Genomic DNA, 16,966 nt, shown 5'->3' with positions numbered 1-16,966 from the left:
TATCAGCTCATTAAATTTTTTACAATAATAAGTACTTACAAGGCTATCAAAAATCAGCAATATTATTTAATTTAATTTTATTTTATTTTATTTTATCATACCCCGTATCGTCATAAACTATTCCATATAGATATAGACTTCTATATATCAAAATGATCTGAGCGAAAAAATAAAATTCATTTAGCCATGTCCGTCTGTCCGTGAACACGATAACTTAAGCAATTTTGAGGTATCTTAGTGAAATTTGGTATGTAAGATGCTTGGTACTCATCTCAGATCGCTATTTAAAATGACCGAAATCGAACTATAACCACGCCCACCTTTTCGATATCGAAAATTTCGAAAAACCGAAAAGGTGCGATAATTCATTACTAAAGACGGATAAAGCGATGAAACTTGGTAGGTGGCGCGGCGTGGCACGGCCTACTTTTAAAAGAAGGTAATTTAAAAGTTTTGAAAGCTGTAATTTGGCAGATGAGTATGCTATGTTCGGTTACACCCGAACTTAGCCTTCCTTACTTGTTTAATTTTAAACATTTGGACTTTTTTAAAAGAATGAGATAAACCTAATTTAAAAATGTTTGAGAAACTCTAGAATTAGCCGATATTGAAAAAAATACTGAGATACTTGAAACAAGTTTTTATGTGTATTTTATAAATGTTTAAACTTTTCAGAAAAGTATTACAGTTTTGTGTGCCTTTATTACACTCTTTTTGTTTTTTGAGAGAACTCTAAACTATTTTAATAAAATTTTTTTCAAATTCATATTAATTTCTGCATTGGAGAGTTTCTGAAAATGGAAACAAAGCTCTGCAAAATTACGCCAAAGAGCGGAAAAGTTAAATAGAATAACACTTTTTTTAAATTTAAATATTTGGCAGTTCGAGGAGGGACAAGCATACGTGGCGCTGGGTCGAGTAAAGTCTTCGCAAGGATTATGTATTGAGGAGTTAGATTGTAACAAATTGTCAGGAAAGAGTCCTTGTAATAATGAGGCACTAAATGAACTAAATAGAATGAGAAATCACAGTTGGGTATAATCGTTTTTATTGATCGGTTTCTGAATATGGAAATTAGGAGCTTGTTTCTTTAGTTATTAATTAATTATACATTTTTAAAATTATTGCATATATATTATTATTATTGTACGGGTATTCACACTTAAATAAACAACAACGGAAAAAACTCATTGGATTCACTCACATCTCAAAAAGTCTAAATATCGTTCAATGTTTACTCAAGTGTATTTATGAAGTATGAATTTCTTGTTCCAAATTAATTTGTTTGTTTATTTGCTTGTTTTAATTAAATTCTTAAATCGAAACAATCATACTTAATTTGTAAAGAACAAACAAAAGAATCACCAAATGTTCTAAATTTCACAATTTTTTTCAAATAATTTAAAATTTAGCACGATTGAACAAACAACTTCAATTTCTCAGTTTCACTTATGAAACTCATCACTTTTTTCCGAAAACAGATCCTTCTCGTTTCGACTGCTCGCGATAACTAAGCTGAAACAGTTTTGCTACTGCGCGCGTCTGCCACTTCAATGTTTTTAAGCAATTCGTTTAAGCCGCGCTAAAATTTAATGCAACCACCCAACCAGACAGAGCAATCACAACAGACAAACAAAAACCCACCAGCGATCGTTAAGACGCTTTCTGCTAGCTGTTAAGACTTTAAAGTTAGCTCATTATTAAGTTTTATTAAGTTCATACAAACCTACATACATACATATAATTCTAGTTATTGTTTTGTTTAAACAAGTGAGTAGATTGACGCGTGTCTTTTGGCGTTTGTGATGTTTTATGTATGTATGATAGTATGTGAGTAGTTTTATTGTTTTGTGTTTTTGCAATACAATTGTTGCATAGAAATTTCAAATTTTATTAAATTAGTGTAATGTATGACTATTATTGCATAATTAAAAAAAAAAAGATAAAAATATCAATTTGTTATCAGCCAATGTTGACATTCACTACGCTTTATGACATTACTCTTGAAGCACCAATAAAGCTAACACTCGACCTCCTAAAGATTGCCTAAAATATTATGTTACTGGCACACCCTTTCTTCCCGAACTCTTGTTATACCCAGCTGTGCTTGTACACAGGCAATTATAACTTTGATTGGATAACGGTTGGTTGTACAGGTATAAAGGAATCGAGATAGATATAGACTTCCATATATCAAAATCATCAGTATCGAAAAAATATTTGATTGAGCAATGTCCGTTCGTCCGTCCGTCCGTCTGCCGTTAACAAGATAACTTGAGTAAATATTGAGATATCTTCACCAAATTTGGCACACGAGCTTATCTGGACCCAGAATATATTGGTATTGAAAATGAGCGAAATCGGATGATAACCGCGCCTCCTTTTTATATATATAAAATTTTGGAAACACACAATAAACCTGATTATTTAATAAATAATACACATAGAATGTTGAAATTTGACGTGTGGACTGATATTGAGACTGTTGATAAAAATTTGGAAAAATTATTTAAAATGGGCGTGGCGCCGCCCACTTGTGATAAAATCAATTTTACAAATATTATTAATCATAAATCAAAAATCGTTAAACCTATCGTAACAAAATGCGGCAGAGAGGTTGCCTTACTATAAGGAATGCTTTGAAGAAAAATTAACGATATCGGTTAAGGACCACGCCCACTTTTATATAAAAGATTTTAAAGGGTCGTGAACGAATAAAATAAGCTGTATCTTTGCAAAAAAGGAGTTTGATATCAACGGTATTTCATTACCCAAGTGGATTTATAACAATAAATGGGAAAAACCTCAAATTTAAAAAAATGGGCGTGGCACCACCCTTTTATGACTAAGCAATTTTCTATGTTTCGGGAGTCATAACTCCAAGAAAAATTACTTCAGAATAGAACCATATGTATATGTATTATTGCGCAGCCTTGTAACACTATTAGAAACACAAAACAAACAACAACAGCATTTTAAGTGTATAGCTGGGTATGTAATGTTCGGTTTCAACCGAACTTAGACTTCCTTACTTGTTATTATTATTATTAGGCCGCGATGATGATATCCGGAAACCTGGGTACAAAGTACAAAAATACTCGGTATCCGGGCATTACCGGAACCACCCGGGTACTTCATTACCCGGATAGAGTAATAAGATGTACATTTTACTGCATATCACGAAGGTGTTAAGAGTCTTACTACTTAAATGGGGTAGTCTCTGCCTTGCAAAGAGTGAATAGGTTTAACTTACTTAGGGGATATGGTAGTCTTCAGTGTTCGCCATAGTACCTAATGGGATTAATGAGTTTGGCTGATACTCTCGTTGCTGGGAGCACAAACTATTTGGCGTGTCTTCATGCTGTGCACTCAATACAGTGTTGTCTGAACTGCTTTGTTTCTCAGTTACTTATGGCTTCCCTAGCGTGTGCCTTCGTCATTCCACAGAAGGGCATTGGATCATGGAATCCTGCTTGGATATGTAGTCTGCCTGTTCATTACCTTCACAGCTCTGATGCCCGGGAACCCATCCTAACAACACCTGAGTTTTGGCTCCCATACCATTTGGAACTCCAACTATTTAATTGCAAGGCAATCTGTCTGGCTGTCTGACATAATTAGGAAACTCTTCGAGGATACCTTTTCGTAGACATTATCTAACACAAACTTCTATTGCATGGATTTTTACCTGAAAAATACTTGGGTAGCATCCCATTGGTATCGATTTCTTGACGTTCGGCCCATAACTGCCAGCTGCCATTTTTGCGCCATCAAATTTGTATCCATCCGTGAACCAAACCTCTGAATCAGGGTCAGCGCATGAATGCCCTGTTTTCAAAAGAGTTTTGTTCACAATGGCCACCTCAAAATTGCGTGAGATTCTAAGCGCAGGGGTTTGCTAGAAAGTTTCTTGTTACTTTCATATGTCCTGTCATGTCTTGGCTTTTTAACTCATAGATATTTTGAAGTCTTAGTGCAGGAAGTCTTGCCTCTTTCTCTATTGGAATATGGAAGGTATTCCTATGGGAGGTATTTCTATTAAGGCACTAAGTGCATGAGCAGGGAAAGTTCTCATCACCCCCGTTATTGCCAATGCAAACTTGTCCATGTAGTTTGCATAATTTTTTTATTGCTGTTCTTTGCGTGGTGTTTGGCCACCAAAATAAGGAAGCAAAGCATCGTCTCACAACTGTATGAAATATCGAGTATATCATTTGGGGAGATAATCCCCATTTTTTGTCACATAATCGAGTTCAGACGAAGAAAGCTCTCGTTGCTTCATTGAGGTAGCAACTATAAAAACAGTCCCATCGAATTAGTGTCATTCACTTTTCCTCTCCTCATCCGGTCCCGCCTTTCACTCTCTCCCTGCTACTTCTACTTCTAAATTTAGTTCCATATCCCCCTCACTTTCACCCTTCTCATTCTCGGTCTTCCTTTCCCTGTTCCCTGTCCTTGGCGGAGCTATCAAAAAAAAAATTTAATAAATGGCGCAGTTTACCTAACAGGTCAAGCCTTTCTTCCAATTTGCGCCCTGCTCCTTTTTAATTTGTCCTACAAATTGGACGGGACTAACATGTATCCGAACAGCAACTGCAATTTTCACTGATAAGCAGGTATACACTCTTTGATGGCAGAAACCTTTTCAGTAACATACTTCCTCGCTATTTCGAGCTCCTCTTTTGCTATGCCTTTAAGCTTTTGCTATGTCTTGGCGCCGTGGCTAGCTTTCCTACAGGTCTTGGGACTATAGCATTTCGTTTCGCCTCCCGCTTTAAAAAAAATAAGCTTGAAGATTTTGCTCAGCACGCTGTCCTCATTGTCGTCGTGGCTACCTGTCCCAAAGGTCTGGGGCCATAAAATTCCGCTCCGTCTTCTAAAAGAAGGCTTATTGAGTTTGCTCAAGTTCGAGATCCGAATAGTCGCATAGCGCTTTTTTATTTTCTGGCTTGCCCCACCATTTCCTCTCTCTTCTCATCGTTATCGTCATTTAAAGTATTTGAATTAATCAAGAGGTCGTACAACTTTTTGCCCAAAACGGCTGGGCTTAGCGTTCCAGTTTTAAATTTTGGGGTAGAATAGCCGTCTGCCAGAGCAGTTCCTCTTGTTGTGGTAAGGCCACCTCCCGAGACGACCCGAATCAAGCGGTTGATAAACGCAATACAAAGCTTTATAGCTTCCGAGCTTCTGCAATTGTCAGCCTCACCTACGCAAGGGGAATTCAGTTACAAATATGAATGTATCTAGTATTTAGCAGGCGAGTCTCTGGCGACCCCAATTTCCTCATGGTACTGGAGGGTGGGGAGCAGGATGACCTGGAGGGTTTAATGTGGGCCTAATAATTGTTCACAAAATGGTCGGGATAGTACCTTTATGTACACGTGCAACGGACCATCGACATCGATAACACTCCTCAAAACCTCGGGGAATTGTCTTGGTTGGTACAACAACAAAAACGACCAGGTATCTGGAAGGCTCCGCCCAAACACAACCGAATATACCCCTGGCTGCAAATAATTAATAAAGCACCGCCCGTGTAACACCCTTTATTAGAGGAGTTGGCAGTTCTTGGTCACCGACAGACCTTCGCTATTCATTGAGTCGGAAAGGTGTAGAACTTGGAGTTCGGCTAAGCCCTCACACCTCCGAGAAGGCACCTGGTGTGGACTACTCTAGTGAGGGCTTTTCCTGCTGAGCTTTTTAATATTTTGTTAAAAATAATTCCGTGGGAAATAGCAAACATAAAAATCTTATACGAGATTTAAAAAAGATTCTTGGAAAGGACATGACTAAACAAACATTCAATATTCTATTTAATTAGCCTACTTAATAGATTAACTGCACCAAATCAGAAAGTAAGTAGGTAAGTAGGTAAAAAAATAATAAAATTATCAATTGAAGGTCATCAAAATACTATTCGGCGCGAGCACGTAGGAGACGGGTTTCAAGAGAAAAAAAAACTTTGTTAGCTTTTCTGATAAGCTTTTAGTTTGGTGTGTCATACTGGAGATCGAGCAAATACAAGATTTATAGTTTTAGGTACGTCAAAAAGATTGTTAGATTAGTAGTTAATCAAGAAAGAAAGAGGTAAGGAAGTGCAAGTATGAGTGAAGCTAAACATTATATACCAAACTGTGGCACATAGTCGGTTGAAAGAGCGAAGTCATATTTTGTTAGTTCATCCGAAATCTTAGGGTCCAAGAATGGCATGGAATATTGAAATAGTTTCAGAAGGACATAATTTTTCAGATTCGGTTGCATTCTAGGTCTAGAAGCTACATTTGGAGTCACCACCCTCAAAACCCTCACTGGTTTGAGGGCTTGACAGACCGTTTCCCCTCATAGAAGGGTGGCAGGATATCTGTACCACTTGAGAAGAGCGACAGAATTACCACAGCAACTGTTATTATCCTCACATTTCACATTAGACCGCTGAACCAGCTTTGTCGGCCAGGTGGTCGCACGATCAAGATGCACAAAACATTTTCTAAAGAGAAGAAGGACAAGGACAAAAAGATAATCGAGTCGCAAGCCGGGGAAAAATAAATCGCTCGGATGCGGACATTGACTGAAGTGTGCTTGATAAAGAGGACTCGCCGGCTCGATATCAGGAGGAGGTTGAGTGCGATAACCTGGCAGAGAGTACTTTGGGAGTAAGAAGATACGCTCACACTACCGGACAACATTAAGAGTTAGGCAGCGCTTAAGCTCAGTAGTCAATCTCTCTGACCACGAAAGCGAACACTTAGCTTGGGCCCGTGACATAATGAAGTATTTCGAAGGCAATTCTCTAACGAAGACTTCACCCGAGCAATGCTCGATTCTGTAACCGTATTGAGGAGGAAAAATCCCCAGCTGAACTCCCCAGTCGCAGAGCCAGAAGAACACAACTCATAGTTCTAGATCTACAAAGCAGAGTGAAGAGGGAAGTGTTAATACCAAAAACGTGTACCTCAAAAGCAGCAATGTAGAAATACGAAGAAGATGCCTGAAGTTGCGAAGCAGTCCCTACCTGTGGCAATAATAGGTTGCAGTTACCACAATGGGCAAATGTCTTCCCATAGGTGGAAATTCGTAGAAGGGGAGTTGATGGGTATCAAGATATTAATGCTTGACTTTAGAAAGGCTGAAGAGAGTTGCTCCAGAGCTTTAAAGGAATAAAGGCACACAATTTAAGGTGGTCAATAGAGTGCTGGTCGCCACGATACCAAAGGCTGAGGTTTGGATGTGATTTGGGGGGAAGCCGGAAACGCTATGTTGTAGCTTCAAAACCCGAGTATATCAACGCGGGATCGGAAGATACTTTTTATAAAGCTCCTAGTACTCCCATCATTCTACCTAAAGTTTCTTCAAGATAAATCTCACATGAACAGAGAATGGCTCTGTATGCAGTGTCCTAGCTGCTAGTCAGTACCCGAAGGCGGCTATTTTTTATTGCCCAGATGGGAAAATTGTTTGGAAATACGCTCTCGAATAGCATTCTACAATCTAGATGTTCGTGCCGTTTACAGGATCAGTGCCCTACCAATATGTTTCGGATTCCGTACAGTCGCCGCGGATGTTACACCGCTGGAAGGCGATTTATATTTGACTGATGTAATAGTGCTAGACCCATTGCTCGTCGCACTCGTTTATGCCTTAGTAAACGCTAAAATAAACATAGCGAATGCTTAAAGAACTTTTACTGATATAGGCAGACCTTTGACAGATATGAATTCCGTACTCTATCACTTTCTAATACAAAACCGACGACCGCGGAATGATTGGTTTTAAAGCTGTGGCGCTCGCGGCTGCTCACTTTGCCGCCCGCAGAGCATAAAGGAAAGCAGTGTAGTAATAGTGGGAAGTCATTCATATCCGTAGATCAACCGTCGAAGTGGTTAATGATTTCAATCGCCGATAGCTGACAACTCGAACAAAACTTAGAATGGCAACAGGTATGGGATGCACTTGGAATGGACAGCCTTGAAAACCAATTCCTTTGATAGAGAATTGGAACAACAGATCACAGAAGAGGCCAGCCTCGCTACTTAACACTATTTCACCCGCTTTTGGCCTAGAAGGGCTGACATTAAAAGAGCTTTTCACTTCCAGGTTCATCACTTCATCACTTTCAGGTTCTGAGAACTTAGTTTCAAGTAACTAGTTACTGCTATGAGAATATATATACTGAGTTTTCACGACTTATACAGTATACCGGATAGAGTTCGGGTCGGAAATTTTGGTGTTCCGATCAAAATCAGTCAAAATTGTTTACCACATTTAAGTTTTATTTATCACTCTTCGTCGATTCAGGCTACTCGAGTTAAATAAATCACGCAGGGACGAAGAAGCCAAATTGTAGATTGGAAAGCAAAGATTTCAAGTGCGCAGCCAGCCCTTCTGCTTAGTAAATATCGTTCTGTGATCAAACAAATCCCCAAATATGGAAATAAAAGAAGGCACAGATTGGAAATGGGGACTAAAATCAGATAGCGAACTGGTCCTTATGTTTCTCCTTTAGGTTAGCTTAGGTTAGGTGGTAGCTGCCCTGATAAGGGAAGTTCACTTGGACAACATGAAGGTCCGTTGTGATACCACATACAATAAAATAACGGTGACGTAGATATGACTACTTAGAGAATCGTTGGGTAGCAACGATAAAGTTTCGAATGATACCGATCTCCGTTTGACAAATCCTCGGGAAATCCAAGTGAGTCGCGACCGAAGTACTTTCGCCTAGTTTTGGTAAAAGGTGGACAATCAATAATAAAGTGATTTGATGATTCCAGCTAATCATCCTCCATACAGCTGCAGCAGGATGGAGATTCCAGTATATTGAGACGTACCGCATGGATACCCATGGGACAGTGCCCGATCAAAACCCCAATGACTATCGATAGGTGAGTCTTAGTGAACCGAATTACTTCGGCAGACCTCCTGCCATCCACTTTCGGCCAGAAAGATCTTGCTACGCTGCAAGAGGTGGTTTTCTGAGCTGACTCGAGGCCCAGTTATGGGGGAGCAAACCACCAGCGGAATTCCGAAATCCCTACAGCCATCATCATCCGGTTCGTTTGTACCGATGGGGGCTAAGAGATCCGCTTGAAAGTTGGCCGGGATATCACTATGGACCGGGACCCAGATAATCTTAATTATAAAATAGTTCGATGCAATCGCAAAAGAGGTCAGACACCCCCAGACCACCCTCGATCGCACTGTAGTAGAACTCAGGGCCTTGATAGCCGCTTGGCTATCAGAGTATTCTCTAATCGTAGTAGCAGTGGATAGCATTTCATCCACCGCATCCTTAATTGCAGCAACTTCAGCTTGGAATACACAGCAGTGATCAGCCAACTTAAACTTGCGGTTTAGACTTAGCTCTTGACAAAAGATGCCCTTACAAACCTTTCCGTCCAACTTCGCCCTTCCGTGAACAAGTTAGCTGGGTAAAGACTGGGGTGAAGGTTGTATAAGGAGCAGTTATGAATATACAATAGACCGTCCTGTCCGGGATAAAGTCGAACCTGTCCGAAGTCAGAAAGCCCATAGCCCATATCATGAAGCCTGACCAACGACCGGGCTGCGGCCGCCTTTCCCGCAATATCTATTGGATGTATGTTCAGCATGACATTCAGTGCCAAGGTATGTGTTGCCTAGGCGCGAATTATTTGATTTTCAACGGAGGTTGCCGATGAGGACTGTTCTTTGTTACTTATAAATATCATTCGCTCCAGTACTAACACCATCTGATACTAATTCTACAGAAGAGAGGACTTTGTTTATCTGAATACCAGCATTAACAATGCCAATTAATGAATGACGGTGGTTTTCACGGCCGCAGTTGAGTGGTGATAGTGTGCGGCTTTGACTCAAGAGAGAACAACTAACATCAAAATAGCTTAAACAATTTTTCCAACACGGTTCGGTTACCGGCAGTGGCTCAGTTATTCGTAGGAAATATGAAAAACAACACAACACGCATTTCAAATAAAGCTTGGCCTCACTTTCCTCGAAGGTATATCGCGCTAAGTCATCATTATTATAATGATTTTAACCTAACGTTATCATAGCGTGCAGATTGCTTTGGGACAGACTTCAGAGGCCTCTCTGAGTAAACAGGTTTTAAAATGTTTAGCCCAACCACTGAAGGGATCCCGTTCAAACTTCCTATCATATATATTGTTTCTAATTGCTGTTTTTATGTACGGGTCCCTTTTTCGCTCTTATTTGGAATCCAAATCTATAAAATTTTGGCTGCAAATAGATTCGGGCTATTAGCGAGCTTTGGGCAATTTTCGTCGCAGTGTTTTTGTTTAGCTATATTTTATTAAAATAATTTGTTAAAAACAAACGATTGTCAGCACGCAAAGAAATCTATTTGTACTATAGCACTATTGTGAATATTTGCACTGCTTTACCGGCAGTTGCTACCATACGCCAAAGTCTCAATTGATTGATAGAACAGCTGATTTCTGTTGATATTTGATAAGATACTTTTATATTGGTTGCGCAAGATGCGCAAGGGTCCGGCTCGTCTTTCTATAATTATCGAGAACTTTTTGTGGGTTGGTTATCTCATACCACATAGGTTGATCATGTTGCCGATATAAAAATAAATAAATAAATGTAAGGCGCGATAACCTCCGAAGAGATCTAAGGCCGAGCTTCTCTTCCAATTTGCGTCGTGCTCCTCTTGATTTTCCCTACAAATTGGCCGGACGGGACCTACATGTTTTGTGCCGACTCCGAACGGCATCTGCAAGGCAGATGAGTTTTCACTGAGAGCTTTTCATGGCAGAAATACACCCGGAGCGCTTGCCAAACACTACCGAGGAGCGACCCCGCTTAGAAAAATTTTCTTCTAATTGAAAAACCTTATTTCTAAAATTTTGATGTTGCTTTGCCCGAGGTGCGAACCCAGGGCATACGGTGTGATAGGCGGAGCACGCTACCATCACACCACGGTGGCCGCCGATGATGCCGATATAGCATGGCTAAAAATTTGAGAAGAGATCGAGCCGCTCCTAATAACGCATTTGTTATCATTGTAACTACTTTATTATTTATAATACTAAATACAAATAAAATACTTTTTTCTTTATAAATAATACGTTCTATAAATTTCTTCTTCCATCTTAATATCTACAGGAATACTTGAAATAATATAAGGCAAGTCCAAATAGCCGTACTAAAACGTAAACTTGGGGCATCGCTTCCATCATCATCCACACCATCACGCACATCCTCCCACCAAGTCCACTCGCCCTTATACAAACGCGGATCAGAGTTTGCATCTAATGGTTTATTATTTGGCTGATGTGCAGTTTCACGAAAATGCTCTAAGCGCTCTAACAGTTCCTGCACTACCTTACCACCATTCATGGACGGATACAAATTGTTTTGTTCACAAGGATCCACATCTATATCGAATAGGCAGGGGCTTTGCAGTGGATCACACGGCACACCTTGTGACAAATTTGCGTAAAGACAAGTGATGCCAGCATCCTCGCGCAATTTCGTTATATTCATTTCATGCGCCAAAGCATTTTTCGCTCGAACTTCGGCCAAGTGCTGCCAAACTGTCGTATTTGCGATGAGTTCTTCGTAATACTTAGCGCGCGGATCTAATTCAGTGCTGTTTAAATTATCACGCGTACCTAACCACCCATCGTACGTACCATTTACCGTTGTGCCATTTAAAAATTTCCATTTTCCTTTGTTGTATGAAACATAGTTTTCCATCTCATCAATATTATGCACGATCTCACGCTCGACCGAATCATAACCATATTTGAGCGCTGACCATAAATTCAAGCCGTCGAGTTGCAATTTCTCTGTGTCGAGTGGTATGTCAGCTGCAGCGGCTAATGTGGGCAATAAGTCGGCAATGTAGAGTCGTTGCTTCCAAACGGTGCCCAAATTTTCAAGTAATGGTGACCAAATAGCGCCCGATGAACGTATGGCACCTTCCCAGGGCGAATCCTTTTGCTGTTTCGTAATTGAAAGGATGTCTGAGTCAAATGTTCCTTTGAGATGCATAAAATACTTACTCCACGAAGTGGATAGTTGGAGGCTCTAGTAGAATGCAGTCCTAACGTTGGGCCTCCGTTATCTGATAGGAAGAGTAGTATAGTATTGTTGAGTATGCCTTTTTGAGCGAGCGCATTGATTACAGCAGCTACGCTTTGATCTAATTTGGACACCATCGCTATAGGAAAGAGATTAACAAGATTGAATAATTAATATTTTGAATAGTTTTGAGCTCTTTCTTTCTCTATCCGCTTCTTCCACCTCTACCTCAGTATCTAACCCTACTTATTTTCTATTTTATTTTTGGGCACTGTAGCGGCTACTGTCCCTAAATGGCTCTGTACAATCAGGCTCATCCTACTTATGAGTCCTCACCGCATGCGAATGGCAACTAAGCATTACGCCATGGAAGGATAAACGCCACTGCTTCGCATTTTTCTGCGCTACCTTACAGAATGCATCAATCGTGTCATTACTATGAAACCAATTTTGCTCACAGCAGTTCCGTAATCAATACGCCTGCACAGTAGGCGAACTAAATTACTCGTTAAAAGGTTCCTCGCCAAAAACCCTAGATACATTTAGTCATTCGCTGTGAAAAGAGGGTAATGAATCATTACGTATTCTGCATACTTCCTGAAGCCGCGGTGCCCACTCAATATCTGTAAGAGGTGGTAGTTTAGTTCGGCGTGCTTTGGCGTATACCATTCCTCTATATTCCGAACTAACATGAACGTCCTGTGCACTTTCCTCAATTCTTTCCACCGTTCTTGCCACCTAACTATTGTGCGGGACTTTGCGCTTTTATTGGCATCTTCAAATGGACCAGATCGGCCATTTCAATTGACATTTGATTTACTGGGATTTCTCGTGACAAGACAAGGAACGCGTCGTCGGACACCGTCCTATAAGCACCTGCTAATCATATTGCAGTAATACGGCAGGCTGCTAGCATATGTTTTTGGTGGACCATTTTAGACGGATAGCTTCGCCTGGGCCGCCGATGTTGGGTATTATTCGCGTTAGCTCTCCACTAACTCTAGACAATTTCTCTCCCACCGCCCTGAAGTGCTCCATAAAAGTTAGTTTCGAGTTAATGTTTACCGCTTTGAGCTTACCAAAACCACTTCTGCCTTATTGCCAGCCATCTCCAACCCCATGTTCGTCAGCCATTCCTTTATTCTTCCCACGGTGTCATTACATAATGCTTGGAACAGATAAAGATCGATTTGTAGCACACCGTGAGCGTTGAACCTAGAACAGATCCCTGACTACTCTGTCGCTTAAATAGCTACAAATTATTCTGAGCAGGTAAGCAGGTGCACCAACGTTTCGTAGCGCTGTCATTGTCTGCATCCAGTTCGCGGTGTTAAAAACGTTTCTAATATCCATAGTTATCAGTGCACACAGCTTCATTTTACTTTGGCCTACGGTTATGGCTCCGCGGGCTATATTGAAAACTGTTTATATTGCATCTATCGTGGATCTCGATTTTCGAAATGCAAACTGACTATTTGACAAGCCACCTGGCCTTCGAGGGTCTGCTACAGACGCTCACTGATAATACGTTCGGGAAACTTTGCTATTGAATCCAACATACAAAGTGGCCTGTTTGAAGATGGCTGGTCGGTCATCTTACTAAATTTCAGCAAAAGAACCAGTCTTTGACGTTTCCATGAGCGGGGGAAGACGCCTTCTTGGATACAGGCGTTGAAGAGATCCGTAAATACCGATTCAAGACCTTATCGCTGATTTAAGGGCTATATTTGGCACACCATCCGGTCTCTATCTCCATCTTAATCTTTATCTCTATCTATACCTCTATATCTATCTCTGTCTTTATTCCTATTGCTCTATATCTCTACCTTCACCTCCACGTCTTCCTCTACCTGTTTACCTACTCATCAGTACTTACTTCACAAGTCTAACTTTTGCATTTGGAATTGATATCCATATTTTGGACACCAAAGCCGGTTAATTTTCTGTCAACAAGACCTTCCCTGTCCCCTTGACTAAGAAATTTCCTAGTTGCTTAAAGCATCTTCCGTTCTGAAAGTCACGTTTTTCATTTCCCGGCCCCTACAACCTTGACTCACCTGCATACGTCCGTCTTTTCTCATCTTTGATATATGCAAATTTCTCAATTTCCTCTGGTGGCGCCTGCCATGGATCATCACAATTGCCAGCATGTGGTGCCATATGGCTTAACAGTAAAAACAACGGTTGCTTTGTAACGTCAAGTTCCCTTATCAATTGAGTTGTAGCTTGGGTGAGTAGATCGGTGACATAAGTGCCGATATGTTCGCGCGACACAACAAGATTGTCACGGAAATCGTGACCGCGTGATAAGTTTTTAGGCTATTGGAAATAAACAATGATTATTTATGAGTACGAATACTTAGTCTAACTTATAAGAATATATTTATTCAGGTATGCTTATATTACTTTTAAGCTCCAAACATACCGTTGCATCTAGCGTTTGATCGTAGTAGTCCACATAAGCACCCAAGTAGCCGAAATGATGATCGAAACCTCGCTTTGTGGGCGTATATGCCATACGTGACATACCTTGATGCCATTTTCCAATTAGGCTCGTATAATAACCGTGTTGTTTGAAGATTTGTGCCATTGTGGTCTCGTTGAGTGGCAGGCCCCAAGGTTCGTAATTGGGGATGACGTAATGTTGCATGCCTTAAAGAAATAATAAAATTAAGTTTAGTTATATTTTTAATAATACATTTATTTGCAAAGGTTAGGTTTGGTTGAACTGGCTGGTCCGTAAGGAACTCACATAGGCTGAATAAGTCCGTAGTATTACCAGAAGATTGTTTAACGACCAACCTGAAATACCCTATCAAAACCCCCAGCGGGTTAGGGGGCTTAGAATATAGCCGCGGTAGGTATGCCTGTCGTAAGAGGTGACTAAAATACCAAATTGATTGAGGGGTTGCCAGCGCAATGTATACCTTCTCCACCCCAATTATCGACCTCACCTTCCCGTGGAGAATCGTGTTTCATTAACAGCCGAGGCTCTGGCGACCCCAAGTTCCTCATGGAACTAGGGGGTGGGGAGGGAGTTATGTCCTAGAAGGTTTAATTTGGTCATATAAATCGTTCCCGAGATGGTCGGGTTTGTACCTTAATGATGCTTTGTTACCGGAACGTACCGGATATACGTATATCTGGAAAAGGACCATCAACATCGATAAAACTCCCCAAACTCTTCGGGGAGTGTTTTTATCGTTAATACAACAACAACAACAACCCTATCAAAAAACAGGACCTATTATAAAATAGCTCGATCCTCTTGACAAATACTAGAAGCTTTCTAGGGCCTGCGCCAATTGCTGATTCTAGATGTGACAGCTGTATCACTCCTTTCAGCTGGAATCGTAGCCTGGTAAGCGCAGGGTACGAGAACAAAACGTGCTCAATCTTTTCCTTCTCCCATCCACATTTCCTTCATCTGCTATGACTGACCGAGCCTAATTTAAAGGTATTTACCCGAAGGAACAGCCGTCACACCTTATAGGCCCACGCTTGTGTCCATGCCTTCCGCTCTTGGTCGATCATGTGCAAAACTCGCCTCCTCTCAATCTCGTCCAATCGGCACGTCTATGGAGCCAGCTTCGAGACATGCGCCTATTTTATCTAGTTCATACGCCTTTTCATTCCCATCGAAGTATTCCCATTAGCTCTGGCACCTAATATAGATGTATGCTTTTTCCTATCCCGCCCTCTTACCGCGTGGATCCATGGCGAACTTGGTGTCGCCAGAGCATCGGCTGCTAAAGAAACAGGATTCGCTAAGATTCGTGTGGTTGACAATTGGGTTTGAGAAGCTATAAATTGCACTATAAAAACCCTTTAATCAATTTCGTAGTTTAGTCGCCGCTTACGACAGGCATAACTGCCGCGGGTTTATTCTAATCCCTCTAATCCCCTGGAGAAATTTACTTACCCGTATGTATTGGATATTTTCCGGTCAATAGCGCTGCCCTTGAGGGCGTACACATTGGTGCAGTATAAAGATTTTTCAAAATTACGCCACTGTAGGCCAAAGCATCAATATTGGGTGTCAAAAATTGATTAGAGCCGCGAAAGCTTACGTCATCGAAGCCCTGAAAAAATGTGAAAGCAGTTAAGATATGTGTTTTTCAGCAATAGCGAAGTTCAAACTTGGCTCGTTTATTCCTTAGTCTGTAATAGTTAACATTTTGTTGTGTGTACTTTGTCCTCATAAAGCGTTCACCGTTGTAACGCTAGCTTAAAACACTCAAGGTTCTGGGCTCATCACTCGGGAAAAGCCACGTAAAAATACTTTTGTAAAAAGATTTCTAAATGGCCCCAGCCCTCGGCAATCTTTCAGCACACACTTCTAACTCATAAAAAAAGACGTGAGTACCGTGAGTTCCGATGTGTAAACAAACCGGTTTACAGAGCTCGCCCAGTGGTTTAAGTTTAGCCACAACAAGGATATCTTTAACAAATTATTTTGGGCTATATGAGCTCCCTCTGCTGAAGCTGTCGGAATGAGGACTAGATTTATCACTTCATCACTATCGATGAACAGTATCAGATATCGATAGTCTGGCAGAGGTTGTGTAGGTGGATTTTTTACTTCTACTTAAATACATCAGAGAAAGCAAGTGATTCGTTGAGGGCCACTAGGAAGTAGTGTGCTGCCGTCCGGCATTCACTGAGGACACTCACAATGGTAAAAATATCTCCGAGTGGAAGTGTGGGAAAATCCCACGCTCGCTCTCTTAACCTTACCTTACCCTACATCGGCTTCGGGGTCTGAAGTATTTCCCCTTGTTCAAAGGCTTTAGTTTAACGGGAAGCTACTCAGAAATCGATTGCAATATTCCACAAATTTGAACTAGTATTTGCGGATAAGCATAAAGCCAACCTAATCGATCGCTATGAATCCTTCTGAACATTTCGGAAAGCT

General features: G+C 40.8%; 2 protein-coding genes across 2 annotated transcripts in view; both read right to left on the bottom strand.

The window, feature by feature from the left end:
• LOC137253668 (arylsulfatase B) overlaps positions 1-1,620 on the bottom strand; it is a 50,952-nt gene extending 49,332 nt beyond the window's left edge. Inside the window, exon 1 of the mRNA XM_067791035.1 lies at positions 1,205-1,620. The gene's annotated coding sequence lies outside the window, so the exon portion shown is untranslated. The remainder of the gene's footprint in view (positions 1-1,204) is intronic.
• A 9,384-nt stretch (positions 1,621-11,004) lies between these two features.
• The window catches only part of LOC137254073 (arylsulfatase B), a 34,544-nt gene continuing 28,582 nt past the window's right edge, over positions 11,005-16,966 (bottom strand). The window contains exons 3-7 of the mRNA XM_067791768.1: positions 15,974-16,133; positions 14,477-14,703; positions 14,109-14,370; positions 12,033-12,190; positions 11,005-11,970 (exon numbers count right to left, since the gene is read on the bottom strand). Coding sequence (XP_067647869.1) covers positions 11,125-11,970; positions 12,033-12,190; positions 14,109-14,370; positions 14,477-14,703; positions 15,974-16,133 — 1,653 coding nt within the window. The 3' untranslated portion in view covers positions 11,005-11,124. The remainder of the gene's footprint in view (positions 11,971-12,032; positions 12,191-14,108; positions 14,371-14,476; positions 14,704-15,973; positions 16,134-16,966) is intronic.

This window comes from Eurosta solidaginis, chromosome 5 (assembly GCF_040869045.1).
Source record: "Eurosta solidaginis isolate ZX-2024a chromosome 5, ASM4086904v1, whole genome shotgun sequence".
Classification (NCBI taxonomy): Eukaryota; Metazoa; Arthropoda; class Insecta; order Diptera; family Tephritidae; genus Eurosta; species Eurosta solidaginis.
Note: the sequence above shows the minus strand (reverse complement) of the source record. Positions and strands in the feature narration are given on the sequence as shown.